At 58.8% G+C, this 15374-nt stretch overlaps 1 protein-coding gene across 3 annotated transcripts; it reads right to left on the reverse strand.

The window, feature by feature from the left end:
- Positions 1-716: 716 nt before the first annotated feature.
- On the reverse strand, positions 717-12641 carry LOXL3 (lysyl oxidase like 3; the record flags this gene model as incomplete). 3 transcript variants are annotated; one of them, XM_083572111.1, is made up of 15 exons in its annotated part: positions 717-1238; positions 1320-1431; positions 2415-2551; positions 2777-2892; positions 3147-3390; positions 3678-3837; positions 4348-4503; positions 4810-4964; positions 5330-5510; positions 5911-6130; positions 6381-6440; positions 8390-8440; positions 9714-9925; positions 11443-11606; positions 12332-12641. In XM_083572111.1, 15 exons carry the CDS (start codon positions 12639-12641, stop codon positions 1165-1167), a joined length of 2352 nt encoding a protein of 783 aa, XP_083428237.1. In that variant the 3' UTR covers positions 717-1164. The 3 variants fall into 3 exon arrangements, with proteins under 3 accessions (XP_083428237.1, XP_083428239.1, XP_083428238.1); XM_083572113.1 differs by lacking the exon at positions 8390-8440; XM_083572112.1 differs by lacking the exons at positions 6381-6440; positions 8390-8440.
- Positions 12642-15374: the final 2733 nt, after the last annotated feature.

A 15374-nucleotide genomic window follows, 5' to 3' on the forward strand; every position in this document is an offset into this window, starting at 1 on the left:
TGGAATTTGTTTCTCTGCAGCTCAGCCAGGAAGGAAAACAGGACACGGAAAGTGAGCTCCCTTAGGACATTTCTCGCATAGCTCTGAAGTGGCCCAGGGAGGGGGGTCCCGTGGGGTGGGGTGGGTGTGCTAAATCCCCCTTTTCCTTCTTGGCTGGCTCCATCTGAGACGCCCCACCCAGATTAATAGGGGGAAATAGAGCAGAGAGAGAAGTTTTTCTCCTACTCTCTCAAAACTAGAAATTGTGGACTTCCAAGAAGCTGGATGTTGGAAGGCTCAGGAGGGGTAAAAGGACGTCACACAGTGGAATCTGTGGAACTCCCTCCCACAGGAGACAGGATGGCCGCCAACTGGAATGGCTTTAAAGAAAGTGGCAGATTCATGAAGGAGATTATTATTGATGGCCCTCCTTTGCCGTGACGATGGGTCGGCGTCCCTTTGGGGCATCTGACTGGCCGCTGTGAGAACAGGATGCCAGGGCACTGGCCAGATTCTGCAGCTTCTTGTGATCTCGCGTAATCCTGGCACTTTGGGGGCTGCAGGACCCATCCCTCCACCGTGCTGAGGGGCTGCTGGACCTGGCCCCCTCCCAGGTGCAGCTGGCTCTGGCCAGGCGATGCAAATGCCTTTGGGGGGCATGCAAGGGGGTGGGGGTGGGAGCTTTTCCTGTCTCAGAGCTGAGCTGCCCCTTCCTCACACATCAGCTGGGAGGCAAGTTGGACAAAAGACATGAACTTTATATAGGAAACAAGAACTGGCCTCAGAGCCTGCAGCACCAGAAAGGGGGGGGCTGTGCAGGGGGGCAGAAGGAGCAGCTCCTGAGCAGGCAGGCAGGAGTGGTGTAGACAGCCTTCCTCCTGACCCCCCCCCCTGCAATTTCTCCATCATGTCAGATGCTCCCATTTGTGGGAAAGAAAGCAAACAGCTTTGAGGGGGGGTTTGAAGGGGGGGTTGGCCTTGCAGTTCAGTCCCAGCTCCCCTATGGAGGGGGGGGGGCGAGCAGGGGGTCGGCAGCCTGCTTTCCTTCTGCCCATTGCCAACCGGCTTCTTTGCATCGTCCAGGGCCGTGGCGCGCCAGGTGAGCCGCTGTCTGTCTGTCATGGGCTTTCAGGGTTCAGCCCCCCTTCTGTGGGGCAGGCCAGCCGGTGGCGCTTGTGGTCTGGCCTATAAAATCTGGTTATTGAGCTGTCCTGGGTACTGTTCAAAGCGCCTGTTTGCCTCCTCACTGAGAGCATCACCTGCAGCAGAAGGACCAGAGGAGGGCATGAGGAAGAGGAGGGGACCCCCAGCAAGCCCCCCCCAAACCCCTCGGAAAGTACCTATATGACAGCTGTGCACCCAGATGCGATGGCCGTCATACTTGCAGTTGCACTTCATGGCGTTGTTGGTGAAGTCGCTCTCCGCCACTTCATACCGGGGATTAATCACCACCTGGAGGGAGGGAGGGAGGCTGAAGGGAGCCCTGTGCCCCACGGGCTGCTGGGAAGAACTGGCACCCATCCGGGGAGGGGCAGGGAGCGCCCTGAGAGCTGGAGGGTAGGAGGAGTGAGGCGGAAGCTCCACAGGTGCAGCGCCCCCTGCCATGCCTGTCCCACTGATTTCAACGGCCTGATTTGGTGCCCAGCCTTTGATGGCCTTTTGCTCAGAAGTACATCCTATGGGGCTCACTGCCAGATCAGTGTCTATAGAGTTGCATCCACAGGGCTGGATCAGGCCCTATTTATGGCAAACTAGGGGGGGGGAGTAGAGAGAGGAAATCACTTCCTGCCTCTCATAAGACCAGGCTTGGCAGGGACTCCCTTAATAGAAATGGAGAGGTGGAAGGACCTCCTGTGTGTGTCTCCTTTGGGAAGAAATTCTGTGACAATCCCTTGCCCGCACTGTCCACCATGCTCTCAAGCTAAGCAGTCATGTGCCCGGGGGCTCCAGACAAACACACCCTGTTCTGAGACTACCAACCTTTATTTTACTGTGACTTAAAAGTGTCGTTATGCTTCTACTTTCCTGTATTTGCTGCCTGCACTGAAATGTAAGTAAACAATTTTTGTTTGTCTTACTAAAATGTGTAGTACCTTTTCTGCAGCAGGTAAAGAGAGGAAGGTCAGTAAACCGCAAATAAAGGTATAAAAAGGTATAACTGCCCCATTCCTAAAATTCAGGAAGCTGCAAAATGACTTAAGTGTATTTACTTTGCCAAAAAGGCTTCACAGCCCACTTAGCTTTTCCATTTCTCCCACACGTGGGATAGGTGGTTTAATCTACAGATTTAATCCTGAATTCATCTCCTACCGAAGGGACTCCCAGGGCCATATAGTCCAACTCTTGCAATGCAGGAACCGTAGCTATAGCATCCCTGACAGTTGCCATTCATACAACCTGCGGAGTTTGTTGCCCCCTCCCTCTTCTGGTCTCACCTGCAGGATGTAGTTGCCAGCCTTGACGTCGGTGATGTCTATCCACTGGCAGTCAATGTCGTGGCGATAGAGGTCCCAGCAGCCCACCGTGATGCCCTGCTCCCCAAAGTTGGCACATTCATAGCGCTTGCTCACGTCTGTCCAAAAAAGGGGAGGGGGGTCAAGTCCTGCCAGGGGGCAGCAAACTCCTCCCTGAACCCCTGGGAAGCTGCCGCTGCTGCCAGCCAGTGTAGGCAAACCTGAGCTCATTGGACTCCTTTCGATCCCATGCCTATCTGGGCTTCTGAGCCTCAGAGCAAAGGCAGCTGCTGCCCCCCTGCTCCCCCCCCCACGGCCACAGGCACCCTGGCAGCTTCACCCACCCTCGTGGCATTCAGTGTCCTCCAGGCAGAAGCTGGCCTTGTGTCCCTCTGCGACTTTGGTGCCATTGGAAGTCAGGAGGTCATAGTGGGTGAAGACGTCCATGCTGTGGTAGTGCCTGGGGTGAGACATGGCAGTGTTGTGCAGTGGTTAGAGCATCGGACAAGGAGAGACCAGGGTCCATGAAGCTCCCTGGGCAACAAGCCTACCTTGCAGGGTGTTGGGGGTATTTAAATGAAGAGGGCAGGGAGAGAACCATGCCTTCGCCACCTTTAGTTCCTTGGAGGAAAAGGTGGGATATAAACGCAACAGAATAAAAAGAGCAAGAGACCCAGGCCTGAGCCCAGAGGAGAGCGAGAGAAAGGTGCTCACCCGTGACATTCGTGCCAGACCCAGGAGTGGCGCCCTGCCTTGGGGCGAAAGTCGGCCCGGCCGTTGTTGTGGATCTGCGAGGAGAAGCGCAGGAGGCGGCGGTGGCCGTAGGGCCAGTTGGCATTGCGGGCGCTGCTGGACAGGCAGTTCTCCTCCGCAGCGCAGTAGAGCATGTGCAGAGGGCGGTCCTCAATGTACGCAGTCTCTTGTACCAGGGGGGCATGCAGCAGCAAGTCCGAGGCAGCTGTGAAGAGAGAAGGGGAGGGGGCCGGGCCCAGCAGCTGTGGGGCTAGCTCAAGTCATAGGGCCGGCTGAAGAGCCAGCCTCTGCTGTGGGGCTGGCCCCTCTTCCTCTCAGTGACCCCACACCCGGGGCTTCAGAGCCGGCTCCCAGTGAAGGTGGGGGGGCATGTCTCTCAAAGGAGCCCCTTCCTCCCCTGACCCCCAGCGGGCTTCCAGGTGGGTTTGCTCCCAGGAGCAGCCCAGGCCCAGGGGTCTCTCTCTGCCCCCCAGCAGCCCCTCCCAGCCTCACTTTCTGAGCAGATGACTCCAGCGGCGAATCGGGTGCCCGTCTTGGGGCAGTTGAGGGTGCTGTGGTGCTGGCAGTGGCTCAGCGCCATCTCGTGCCCCCCACACTTCACCCCGCTCAGCACCATCTCCGTCACGTTGCTGGCATCCCAGTACCACGTTTCCTGGGGACGGAACACAGGAGGCAGGGCAGTGGGGCACCTTTGCCCCTCTCTGGCCAGCACAAGCAGAAGCACCAAACAGAAGGGCCCTCCAAGGGCCATCTAGTCCAGCCCCCTGAAATGCAGGAATCGCAGCAAAAGCCTCTGGGACAGAGGGCCATCCAGCCTCTGCTTCCAAGCTCCTGAGGGAGTCTGTTGTGCTGGTTCCCAAATCCTGTTCCTGCAGTGTCCAACCAGAGACCAGAGCACCAGATCCAAGGGACTCTCCTGCCTTGTTGGAGCAGAGCAGCTGGCCATCTGCCAGGGCTGCTTCAGCTGCCATACCTGCATTGCAGGGGGTCAGACTAGATGGCCTCTGGCGTCCCTCCCAACTCCACAGTTCTTTTGGCTAGTAGTAGCCCCCACATCCCCCTTCTTCTCCACTGGGCCTCTTCTCCTTCACCCAGCTGCCCTGCCAGGAAACCCCTCCCCCCGACTGCCTCCTTCCCAGCCCCACGGCTGCCCCACACCTACCGTCACGGCATGCATGGCGTAGCCCAGGCCGAGTTGGCGACAGGCCACCATGGCCTCGGTGGTGCTCCAGCCTGTACTGCAGACGGTGCCCCAGCGGCCGGCGTGCCTCACCTCCACGCGCCCCTCAAACGCGGTTCGGCCCCCGGCAATGCGGATCTGTGGGGAAGCCCAGCGATGAGCCGGCGGCTGTCCCTCCCCATCCTGGCTCGCTGCCCCTTCCCACCAGCCAAGGCCAGGAAGGCAGGCAGGCAGTGGCCAAGTGGGGGGCACGTCATCATGGCCTCAAGGGTTCCCCAGCCCTGGCCTCAAACCAAGCCCCAATCAGGATAGGGGGAGTTGTGGGCTGGGCCAAGCCTGCAGGCAGCCTAGTGAAGTTCCCAGTCCTTTGGGAGGAGCTGCTGCTGCTACTTGGGGGGTGGAGAGAGGACAAGGCCCCTCTTCCCTGGGGCCCCCAGTGCTGACCGTGGTTTCGTGGCCCATGTAGGGGGCGTTGCAGCGGACGGCCGCGTCCTCAGTGTGCTTGCAGTCCTCCTGCGTGATGTTCTTGTGGGGGCAGCTCCAGAGGGACTTCTCGGTGCCCAGGCAGCGCACCTCATTCAGGTGGATCTGGCCCATTCCTGTGGCAGGAGAGGAAACGCTGGGCCTCTGGGAATGGCCAGCTGAGAGCCCCGTTTGGGGGGCAGTCTATGGGGAAGGTGGTGGTGGGGAGTCAGAGACGGCCTGTGCCCCCTTTCTTCACCCCAAGCCACCACCCACATTTCATTTGCCAGGCTAGTCTTTTCTGTAGAAGTATATTTCCAAAGTCAGCACATATCTGCCTGGTGGGGGCACATGCAGAGTTAGGGACCCCCCCTATGAACATGGAGTGCCAGGCCTTTCTGGCACCTGTGGCAGTCCAGACGGCTGTGGGGGGGGTGGAGGGACTGTTGGACTGGGGGGCACCCCTGAAGGAGCAGCCCAGGCCCCCCCCCCAGCGGCTCACCTTGGCCCATGCGTGCCCCCGTCAGAGCCTCCTTGGCGCTCCCAAAGCCCAGCTCCCGGCACACAACGCTGGCGGACGCCAGGCTCCACCGGTCGTCGCAGACGGTGCCCCACTCGCCGTTCTTCAGCACCTCGACCCGCCCCTCGCCGGGCTTGGCCCCTCCCTTCAGCCGTACGCGCTGCTGTGGGGAGCAAAGGGCAGTTGAGACGCCCAGGAGGTGGGGCCCTGAGGCTGCCCCACTCCACAGTCCTCAGAGGTAGTGCAGCGCAGTGGTTTGAGAGCTGGGACCTGGGAGAGACTCCAGCACCCTGGAGCTCAGGGGCCGATCTTTGGGCAGCTGCCATCTCTCAGCCTGACCTGACTTCCAGGGTTGTTGCAGGACAAAATGGGAAGAGGGTGCCAAGTTGCGCTCCATTTGGAGGAAAGGAGGGATGTTTAGGTCATAATAAAGAGCTGTGTCCTGCGTTCCAGGGCTTGGACTAGATGACCTTGGGGGTCCCTTCCAACTCCACAATTCTAGGATTCTGTGAAAGAGCTGGCAGGCTGGGCAAGCGCCCCCTGCTCCCTCCTTCCTCGCTCACCTGCCCCGTCTGCTGCCGCTGCCTCTTCTTCTTCTGGGCGTTCCCGGTGGCAAACAGCGGCCCAGGGACGCAGCTGACCACGGCCGGCATCCCCGCCCTGCAGACGCCTGTGGCGTTGCCCTTGTAGAACTCGAAGGAGCAGAGGGAGAGGTGCACCTCCGTCCCCAGGCAGGCCACCGAGTGCAGGCGGTAGTTGAGCGGCTGCCGTTCCAGGGAGAGCCTGCAGGGAAGAGGAGAGGGGTCAGAGGGCAGGGCTGGAAGGAGCATACAGGTGGGGCACCTGTGGGGCAGGCGTGCATCGTAGCATCTGGCCCCCTTCCGCTGTCCCCTGCACTCCCATACCAAGCAGGGCCCTCGGCTCCTCTGGACCTGAAATGACGGCTGCAGAAGAGCCTCTAGCTCCCTCCGAGGGCAGCAGCCGGGTGCCAGTCCTGCCCTCAGACTCCCAGGGACTCACAAGGCCCCATTACCTCTTGGTGCCCCTAAAGTCCTCCCTGCGTCTATGTTTGGAGCGAGACCTGGAGACCGGCCTGGAAGACAGACAGACAAGGTGAGTGACGGAGCCCACCATGAACCCTTCCCTCCCTGGGGCCGGATCCTTGCAAACTCTCTGCTCATTTGCACTGCTCCGGGATGGATCAGGCCGCACAGGCCAGCCCAGGCTTGTCAGAAGCAAGCGTGGTATCCATTCCCCCAGGACTAATGCCAGCAGCCCCAGCCCCAGCGCAGAGAAGCCATGCAGCCCCACACCGGCAGTCATGCATTGCAGGGCGAGGTCTCTTCCAGCTCTGTAGTTCTATGGCTCAATGTCTCATTTCTGCCTTGGGACACTGAAGAACAGGAGAATGCCCCTCCCGCCATCACTGGGCATTCAAAGCCTCCCTCTAGCCCACCCCACTGTGCCCCACAGCACCACGCAAAGTGCTGTGAGAAACCTCAAAGCTGACCGCAGTCCCCAGCAGCTGGCACATGTAGGATGGTAGACTGCTTCTGTAAAAGGGGGCTCCATTTAGCCAGGAGGGATCCTAGCTCAGCAGCAGAGGACATGGTGTTTTGAATGCAGAAGAGCCCAGGATACCCCCCCCCCCAAAAATATCTCTCTCACACACAAAAGGCTGGGAAATATCTTTTTTCCACCTGGTGGGACCTTTGGGGAGTCATAACAGAGAGCTCAGGGCAGGATGGGCCAGGGAATGAGGCAGGGCAAACCCACTTCCTCTGGCCTTCAGGAATTTGTCTAATTCCCTTCTAAATTGCCCCCATCTGACTTGTGGAAGCAGATTCCGTGTTCTGCAATGAAGAGCTGCCTTTTTGCCCACTGGAACTCTCCCAACATTGGATCGCTTCCTGAGTCCTGGAATTATGAAAGAGAGAGCCCCCCCACCCAAAGAAGCACTTTCTGTGTGATTTTATAAACCTCCCTCCTATACCTCCTTCTGCCCTCAGGCTGAGCTGAAGAGCCTCCTAGAATTTGCCCTTTTAGGGAAGACTCAGAGAGGAAACAGATGATGCCACACAGTGGACCCAGGTTACACGGCGACTGTGTTGCGGTGGGACCTGGGTGTTCAGCTCCCTCCCAGCGCCCCCCCTTGCAGCCCACCTTTGCTTGCCTGCCTGCAAAGACGCCTCTTTCTTCCCAGCTGAAGGCAGACAGAGGTGCCCTCAGCCCAGCAGTGAGTCACCGCTCAGACATCCCTGGACCAGACAGAGCACACACTGCCGCCTTTGTCCAAAGTCCTCCGCGGCCAGACGCCCATTCACATGGCTCAGGTGCTGCCCCACTTTCCTTCTCCCCCCGCCCTGCCCGCTCCTTTCCTCGGAAACATTCCGGCGTCTTCCCGTGCCATTGACAAACCAGCTCCCCAGGCCGAGTCAGGGTGATGGAAACGGGCAAGCATCCATCGCAAGGCCAGAGGGGTTCTCTCCTGTCTGTCTGTCAAATGACCCTCAGGTCCCTTCCAACTCTATAATGCTATGATTCCAACTCTGCATAGCTGGGGGGGGGGCTCCAAAGGGTCCTATCAAGACAAATGCTGCCCCCCAAACTCTCCATGTTCCTCAGTGCCAGCCCCCGTCCGCACAGCAGAAATGGCTCAGCTCCAGGGCAGCCTAAGGCCATGAGACACTCATGCCCCTGGCAAGACAAGAAATGTCATCCGCACCTGGAGACGCCCCAGAGAGAGGTGCTGCCCCACTGAGAGGCAGAGGAGGCAGAAAGCAGAGAGCTCAGCCCTCCAGCAGCGCCTCTGAGTCACCGGTGAACCTCCTGCCCTCAAACCCGCAGGGGAAGCATTGTGGAAAGGGGCGCTCGGTTTGGGGAGGAGGTTCACTACCTCCCCTTCTGGATCCACAGCCAGTGAATCCGGACTGAGCAGGACAGCATGGCCCCCTGTCAGGTGGGAGGTAGGGCAGGACTCAGGGGCCGGAGGGGGCAGGGGCCGCCTGCTGCAGAGAAGCAGGGGCCTCCTGGCTCCGTTACCTCTTCCGGGGGCCTGGCTTCCTCCGGCCCTTGGCAGCTCGCTTGGCCCGCCTGCGGGAGGAAAGTCAACATGGCCTCTTCAGGAAGACAGGCGAGGGGCCTGGCAGGGGGAGGTGGGGGAGCCCCCAGGGCAACATCTGGCCAAGTTGGTCCCCAATCCTCCCGTTCTCTAGCTGCAAGAGCTGGAGGTGCTTCCGCTGAGCAGCTTCCCACTCAGACACCCTCCCCAAATCTAACCGTCTGAATTCAAAGCAGCTGAGCTGGCAAGACAGGAAGGTCCAAGGCAAGACAGCAACCTCCTCCAAAGACCTTGGCTCCTTGCAAGGCAAGATAGACATTGCTAGACGGGAGCTGTAGGATAGCTCAGCTCCAGGGTGGTGATGTCATTTACAGCAGTCCTAACCTATAAATTTTGGTGCCCAGAACTGGACATGGGACTCCAGGTGGAGGCTGACCAAGACAGACTAGAGCAGGACCCTGTCTTCCCCTGATCAGTACACTAGACTTCTGTTGATGCAGCCTAGAATTGCATTAGCTTTTTTTTTGCTGCTGCATCACACTGTGGACTCATGTCAAGCTTGTGATCGTAGAAGACCCCAAGATCCTTTTCACATGACCTGCTGTCAAGTCAGGTGTCCCCCATTCTATATGCAAAGCTGGTTATCCTTGCCTAAGTGTAGAAACTGAAATTTGTCCCTATTAAACTCCATTTTGCCAGTTTTAACCCAGTTTCCCAATCTGTTAAAGGTCATCTTGAATCCAGATTCTGACTTCTGTGGCATTTGTGACACCTCTCAGTTTGGCGTAATCCTTGACAGGAATTTGCACTCAGGGGGGCAGAGCCTTAAAGGGGTCTTGACACATGGCTATGATGATGATGACAGTATCCAAGACTTAAGTGCAGAGGATGGGGAAGAGCCCAAAGGTCCTCTCCTGATTTCCCAAGAGATGACCGCAGTGCCTGGAGACAGACAGTGAGGTCATGCTTCTATAGCAGTGACCAGAGGAGGAATGACCACTGGTAGGAGCGCAGAGAGAAGAAATGCCATGGTGCAACTGACCACCTTTCTCTGCCCCAGCTGCAACAAAACATGTCTCTCCCCTATCGGTCTCTCCAGTCACAGCTGGAACTCTTCAACAGCCTGGCTTCACCCCCAAAGACACCCTCCTCCATTGTCTCCAGAGACAGACAATGTTAACCAGCAATTTCCCAGCATGTGATCAGTCCATTCCCCCTTCCCCATGGAGGTCAGTGGCAAGACTGTGCTCCAACGGTCTGAATGGGGGGGGATCTCGGTTCTCCCCCCTCCACGCAGTCACTCACTTGTAGAAATTGCGGTTGACCTTCTTCTCGGCAGGGAAGCCCAGCATCCCACAGATGACGCGGCTGTTGCGGCTGCTCCAGTTCTCATCGCAGATCTGTGCCCAGCTGCCCCGGTGGCGGACTTCCACAATGCCCTCCGTCACGGGCAGTGGCCGCTTGGCATGGGAGACCACGGGGCGCAGGCGCAGCTCCTCCACCTGGTTCTGCTCTGTCTGGAGGGAGGGAGGGAGGGTCAGCCCCAGGCAGAGACCTCTGCCCTGACTGCATGGCCTGGCAGGGGATTGGGTTCCACCCCGAGAAAGGATGCTTGAGTTGAGATTCCCACATTGCTGGGGGTTTGGAGAGGGTTGCCAGGAGGAGGAGTTGGAGGATGGAAGGTGGGACCTATCTGGTGGGAGCCTGTTGGGAAAACAACTTTTAACACCGCCCCCAAACGCACACAGAAAACCAGCAGGGTCTCTAAAGTGGGGGGAGGAGGAGGAGGGCAGAGACTCTTTTGCTGAGAGGAAGGAGGCGGCTGGGGCTGGGGTGGAACCTCCTGCTGTTGAGAAAAGAATCCCTGGGCCCAAAAATGCAGCCACAGGGGTGTGGAGCCTGCTTAATAGAAAGCAGCATGGCTTTGCTGTGGCCAAGTGACACCAGGCGGCCCCTACTTTCCCCTCGAGTGACGAGTCACAGAACGGAATGCTGTGGGTGTAAAACGCCTCTGGCCTTCTGCCCAGCTGGTGCCCCAGTTCCAGCGGTGACGTCACCCCGCCAGCTGGAGACGGGAGGCCGTCAGGCCGTGTGAGGAGGAAGCCCTGAGCAGAGGAAGGAAGAGCCAAGGGGGGCTCTGTGGGGTGAGGGGTCTGCTGTAGCTTCCCAGGAGGACTTCCTGAGTTGGGCCTGGCCAGCTGGGAAAGACTTGCAGGGAAGCCCAAAACTGGGGGTGGGGAAGAGTTCACCCACCTCAAATTTCTCCAGAATATAATATGGGCAAACTGGTAATGGAAAAATGGAAGGAATGTGGCCCCAAACCAGCCCTGCCCAACTCCCAGGGACACCTCAGGCCAGGCTCCCTCTTGCCCCCCACTCCTTCCCCGCTTCCGCAGTGACCCCCTTACACCCCCAGGGCTAGATCCCAGACTGCGCTAACAGCGACGTTAAAGCCCCACATAGGAATGCGCCTGGAAACGTCTGTGCGCTGGAGCCACGAGACATTTTTCCTGGAAAATCACCCTCCAACTGAACATTTGCTCTCCCTTCGTGGAGGAAACGCGTCCCAGCCAGCTGGCCACAGTCAGCTGCAAGAGGAACATCTGGCCAGAGCTGCCTTGCTCTCGCTTGCTGTTTCCTACTCTTTCTCGCCTGCCATAGATGCATAAACACCCACACCTGGGCAGCCCATGAAACTGAGGTTGGAAGATTCAGGGCAGCTGAATCCTTCCTCAAGAGGGACTGAGCCCCAAGCAACAGGCCCAGGCACGAAGGCAGGCCTGGCCCAGCTGGGGGCCCTTCTTCCTTCCTTCCACCCCCCCCACCGCCCCGCCTGGGCCTCCTCCAGTCTCTTTCAGGGAACATCCTGTGCTCTTCCAAGCCTTCCACTTCTGACTAATGCAGCCTTGTTCGGACCCACATGCTTAGGGAGCAGTTGTCTGCAGCAGGAACGGGGGTCCCCCTAGCTCCCACAGGCACAGCAGCCCTGCTGGCCTCCCACCCCCTGCCCCCAAGCAAACGTCCCCCCACCCACCTCAATCACATTGGAGTCCACAAAGCCAGGAATGCGCTCGTCTTTGCAGATGACACCAGCGTCTTCCTCGTGGGAGCAGTCGCTGTTGCCCCAGCCCCTCGACCGGCAGTCCGTGATGCTCTTCTCGCTGCCCCCACAGTTCACGTTGTCCAGCCAGATGCGCCCTGCAAAGCCATAGCCAGGAGCAGTCAGGTGAGTGATGGAGAGGGAGAGAAAGAAAGAAAGAAAGAAGGAAAGAAAGAAAGAAAAGGAGAGAGCACTCAACCTGACCTGAGAGCATCTCTAGCCAGAGACTGTTCCAAAGTCTGGCTGTGCTTACCCAGCAAAGAGGAGAAATGCTCTCTGCATATGCTTAAATGCACAATCTTTTAGTATTCCTTCACTGGTTCTGCAAGATTGTGGCCTAGAAAGCGAGGAGCCAGTGTGGTTTTGTGGTTAGAGTGTCAAACCAGGAGAGACCAGGGTTCATGTCTCCGTTTGGCCATAAAACTCACTGGGTGACCATGGGCCAGTCCGTGCCTTTCAGCCTTACCCACCTCACAGGGTTGTTGTGCAGATTAAATGAGGAGTGGGAGAAGCACGTGGTCCACTGTGAGCTCCTTATTTAAGTGCAATAAACAATTACATAATATTATGTATTTAAACAATCTGTGGCTTTTAAAACTGCATGGTGTGTTTGTTACTATGTTATGTATTTTGTGATTTTTTTTATATTGTGAAGCACCCTGGGATCTTCTAGAAATTTAATAAAATAAAATGTGACGCCTGGATCAGATCAAGGCTGCAGCTTATGAGTGCCTCCTCTTCTCAAGGACAAAACAGTGCAGGGGCTGCCCCGCCCCCGCCCTGCCCCATCCCAGCGCCCCTCGCCCCGGCCCTCGATGCTCACCGATGCCTTTGCCATACTTGGCGCTGTGAGTCCAGCCGGTGGCGGCCACAAAGCCCAAGTGGCGGCAGAGAACGTGGGCGTTGGCCAGAGTGAAGTCGTCGTCGCAAATGGTGCCCCACTCCTGGCCGTAGAAGACCTCAATGCGGCCCTCGTTGTGCTTGCGGGGGTAGCCAGCCAGCCGGAACTGCAGCTTGGGGCCAGCTGGGGTGCTCCGCACTGTGGGTGCCGCTGGGGTGCTCTGCTGGGCGGCGCTCACCCCCAGCCAGACACCACACAGCAGCCCAAGCACCTCCCACAGGGCAAGACCCATCGTCCTGGCTGCCTGGACCTGGAGGGGAAGAGAGGGAGGTTGAGGGGGGAGAACCCCCGGGCCCAGGCAGGCAGGCGGGCAGTCGCGGCCCTGCAAGTTCAGCCTCGTCGTCCTCCTGCCCCAGCGAGGCCATTCCTCCACCCAGGAGCACAGAGCAAATCCCCGCGGCCATCCTGTGCCCTTGCCCAGGACCAGAGGCGTCCCGCCCCGCTTCTCCTGCTGAACTGGCGCGGATGCTGCTCCCAAGGGGTCGGAACAAGTCCCCCCCGCCGCATAAGAAGCCTCTCGTCCACAGGAGCCCCTTCCGCTGGCCCAGGTGGGCGCCACTTGGGGATCGAGTCACCCTGCGGAACTGTCGAGGGGCTTTTAACTTTCGCAAAAAAGGGGGGGTGCCGGTGGGCAACCTGAGACGCGCGGAGGGAAGGAAAGCGGAGGCGGCTTTGGCCCCTCCTGGGCCGGGCAGAGAGCCCTTCGGGCGGAGGAGGCAGCCGGGACTTTTAAAAGGAGAAGGTGGTTGCGAGCCGGGAGAGCGAGATGGAGCCTCCACGGGCAGAGGCCGTCTATCTTCTCCCGTCGGGGCCTTGCGAGAGGAACCGCGGCCCGCCCGCCCGCCCCCGCGAGGAGTCCTGGTCTCCAGTGGCCGGGCGGGGACGCGTCTGGAGGCCCCCTTCCTCCCCCGTCTCGCCTCCCAGCTGCCTCGGGATGCCGCGGGTCCCACGCAGCCGCCGACCCGGAGCTCCCCCGTCCTCCCGGAGCTGGGCAGGGCTGGCCAGCCAGCCAGGCTCGGGGGCGGCCTCTGCCACGGGCGCCTGCTTCGGAGACAGCGTCGCGTCTTCCAAGTTCCCCCTCCCGCTCGCCCAGCTCCAGCTCATCCCGAAGGAGCGCGCGCCTCCGGTGCGCTCCCCGCAAGAGCCGTCCTCGTCGCCCCGCCCGGGGTCCCCGCTGACCTCGGCTGAGCTGCGCCGCCTCCACTGCGTCCCCGCCGCCTCCGAGCCGCGCTGCCCCGCTGTTCAAGGCCAGGCGACTAACGGGCCGCCCCCGGCCGGCCTCTCCTTCACCCCGCCCCCGGCCGGCCTGCTCGCGCTTGGCTCGGGCCGGCGGGGCGGGCGCAGGGAGCAGCCCCCGCGCAGCGGGAGAGGCGCAGGCGCGCCGCCACCGAAGAGCATCGGGGGCTCCGCTTCGGACGGGGCGGGCGCAGCTCCGCGGCGGGACGGACTTACGCGGGGCGGGAGGGAGAAGCCTGGCTAGAAGGTCCCTCCCTACTTAAGGCGGGACGGGGAGCTCCCGGGAGCCGAGAGGGTCTCGAGCCAGCAGCAACAGCAAAAGGAGGCGCGCAGGGTGATCCTATAGCGGAGACTAATGGCTGGGCCACGCAGCCTACTTTCCGCCGGAAAACCTCCTTGGAGAGGAAAAGTGGCACATCTTGCAGTCGAAGGAAGGAGCCCTACGCAAGGAGTGGGGTGTGGCCGGGACTCCGCTTCAGACCCCACAAGGGGCGTCTCCTCCAGGGCCTTCGACCAGCTCTGGGCCAGGAGAGGACGCCGGATTAAGCAATGGAACTCCCTGCCTCAGGATGCAGTGATGGCCACCAACTTGGATGACTTTAGAAGAGGATTCGCAAATTCATGGAGAAGCCTACTTGGTTTTTTCCTGGTATGCAGTGCATTCCCCTAGAGCATATCCCCCTGTTTTCTTCTTCCCCCACAAACCCACTGCTACCCCAAGAAACCAAAATAAAAAAGGAGTCATGGCAGCTTTTAAACTGATTGAGGGATGAAAGCCCCAGAGTAATTCAGTCCTGGAGACATGCCATAGTCGCCCCGATCCAAATGCTCAGGGAGACCTTGACAGGATGAATGAAATCAAGGAAGCATCCGAAAGCAGAGGCACGGACGCAAGAGGCGACTTCCGCTACGCTCACCTAGGCGGGCTGCATGTGGGTTCCGGGCACGACAAAGAGGCCGAGTTTCTAGGCATCCTAAATGCGCTGGTGCTGGAACCAAGCAGGGCGCAAGCGCCCTCTAGTGGGGAAACAGCAGCCCTGCCCGGCCGCCCGCTACTGATTTCAGAGGACTCTGTAGGAGCAGGAACGTCGCTTGTGGTTACTGTACTTCTTGAGGCTCAGTTGACCTGAGTGACGTGGAAACTGGGAAAACCCTCCATCGGCTTTGGCTGGTGACCCAGCTGCATCCTTATCTGGACAGGGACAGCCTAACTTCCATTGTCTATGCTCTCCTCATCTCTAAGTTAGATTACTGCAAGGCATTGTACGTGGGGCTGCCTCTGGAGACTGTTTGGAAACTTAAGCTGGTGCAGAATTCAGAAGCCAGGTTGCTCTCCAGGGCAAGAGGGCTGGAGAATATGACACTGATCCTGGTGCAACTGCACTGGCTGCCAATGAGTTTCTGGGCCCAATTCAAAGCACTGGTTTTGACCTATTAAAGCCTTGAACAGCTCAGGATGGCAATACCTCAAGAACCACCTCCTTCAGTATGAACGTGCGTGGACCCTGAGATCATCTTCTGAGGCCCTTCTCTGTTCCCCTTCAAGCACGCCTTCAATGACACTCTTTTAAATGTTGTGGGGGCGGGGTTATTGGTTGGTTTGTTTTTGTTCTTGTTTTTATTGCGTATTTTGTGTTTTTCTCTTTTATTTTATGTTGTGATTGCCCCAAAATCTAGGGATGAAGTGTGATATACAAACAAACAAACAAAATAAAATAACAATTCCGTA

The sequence above is a fragment of the Podarcis filfolensis genome, assembly GCF_964270895.1.
Source record: "Podarcis filfolensis genome assembly, chromosome: 9".
Taxonomy (NCBI): Eukaryota; Metazoa; Chordata; class Lepidosauria; order Squamata; family Lacertidae; genus Podarcis; species Podarcis filfolensis.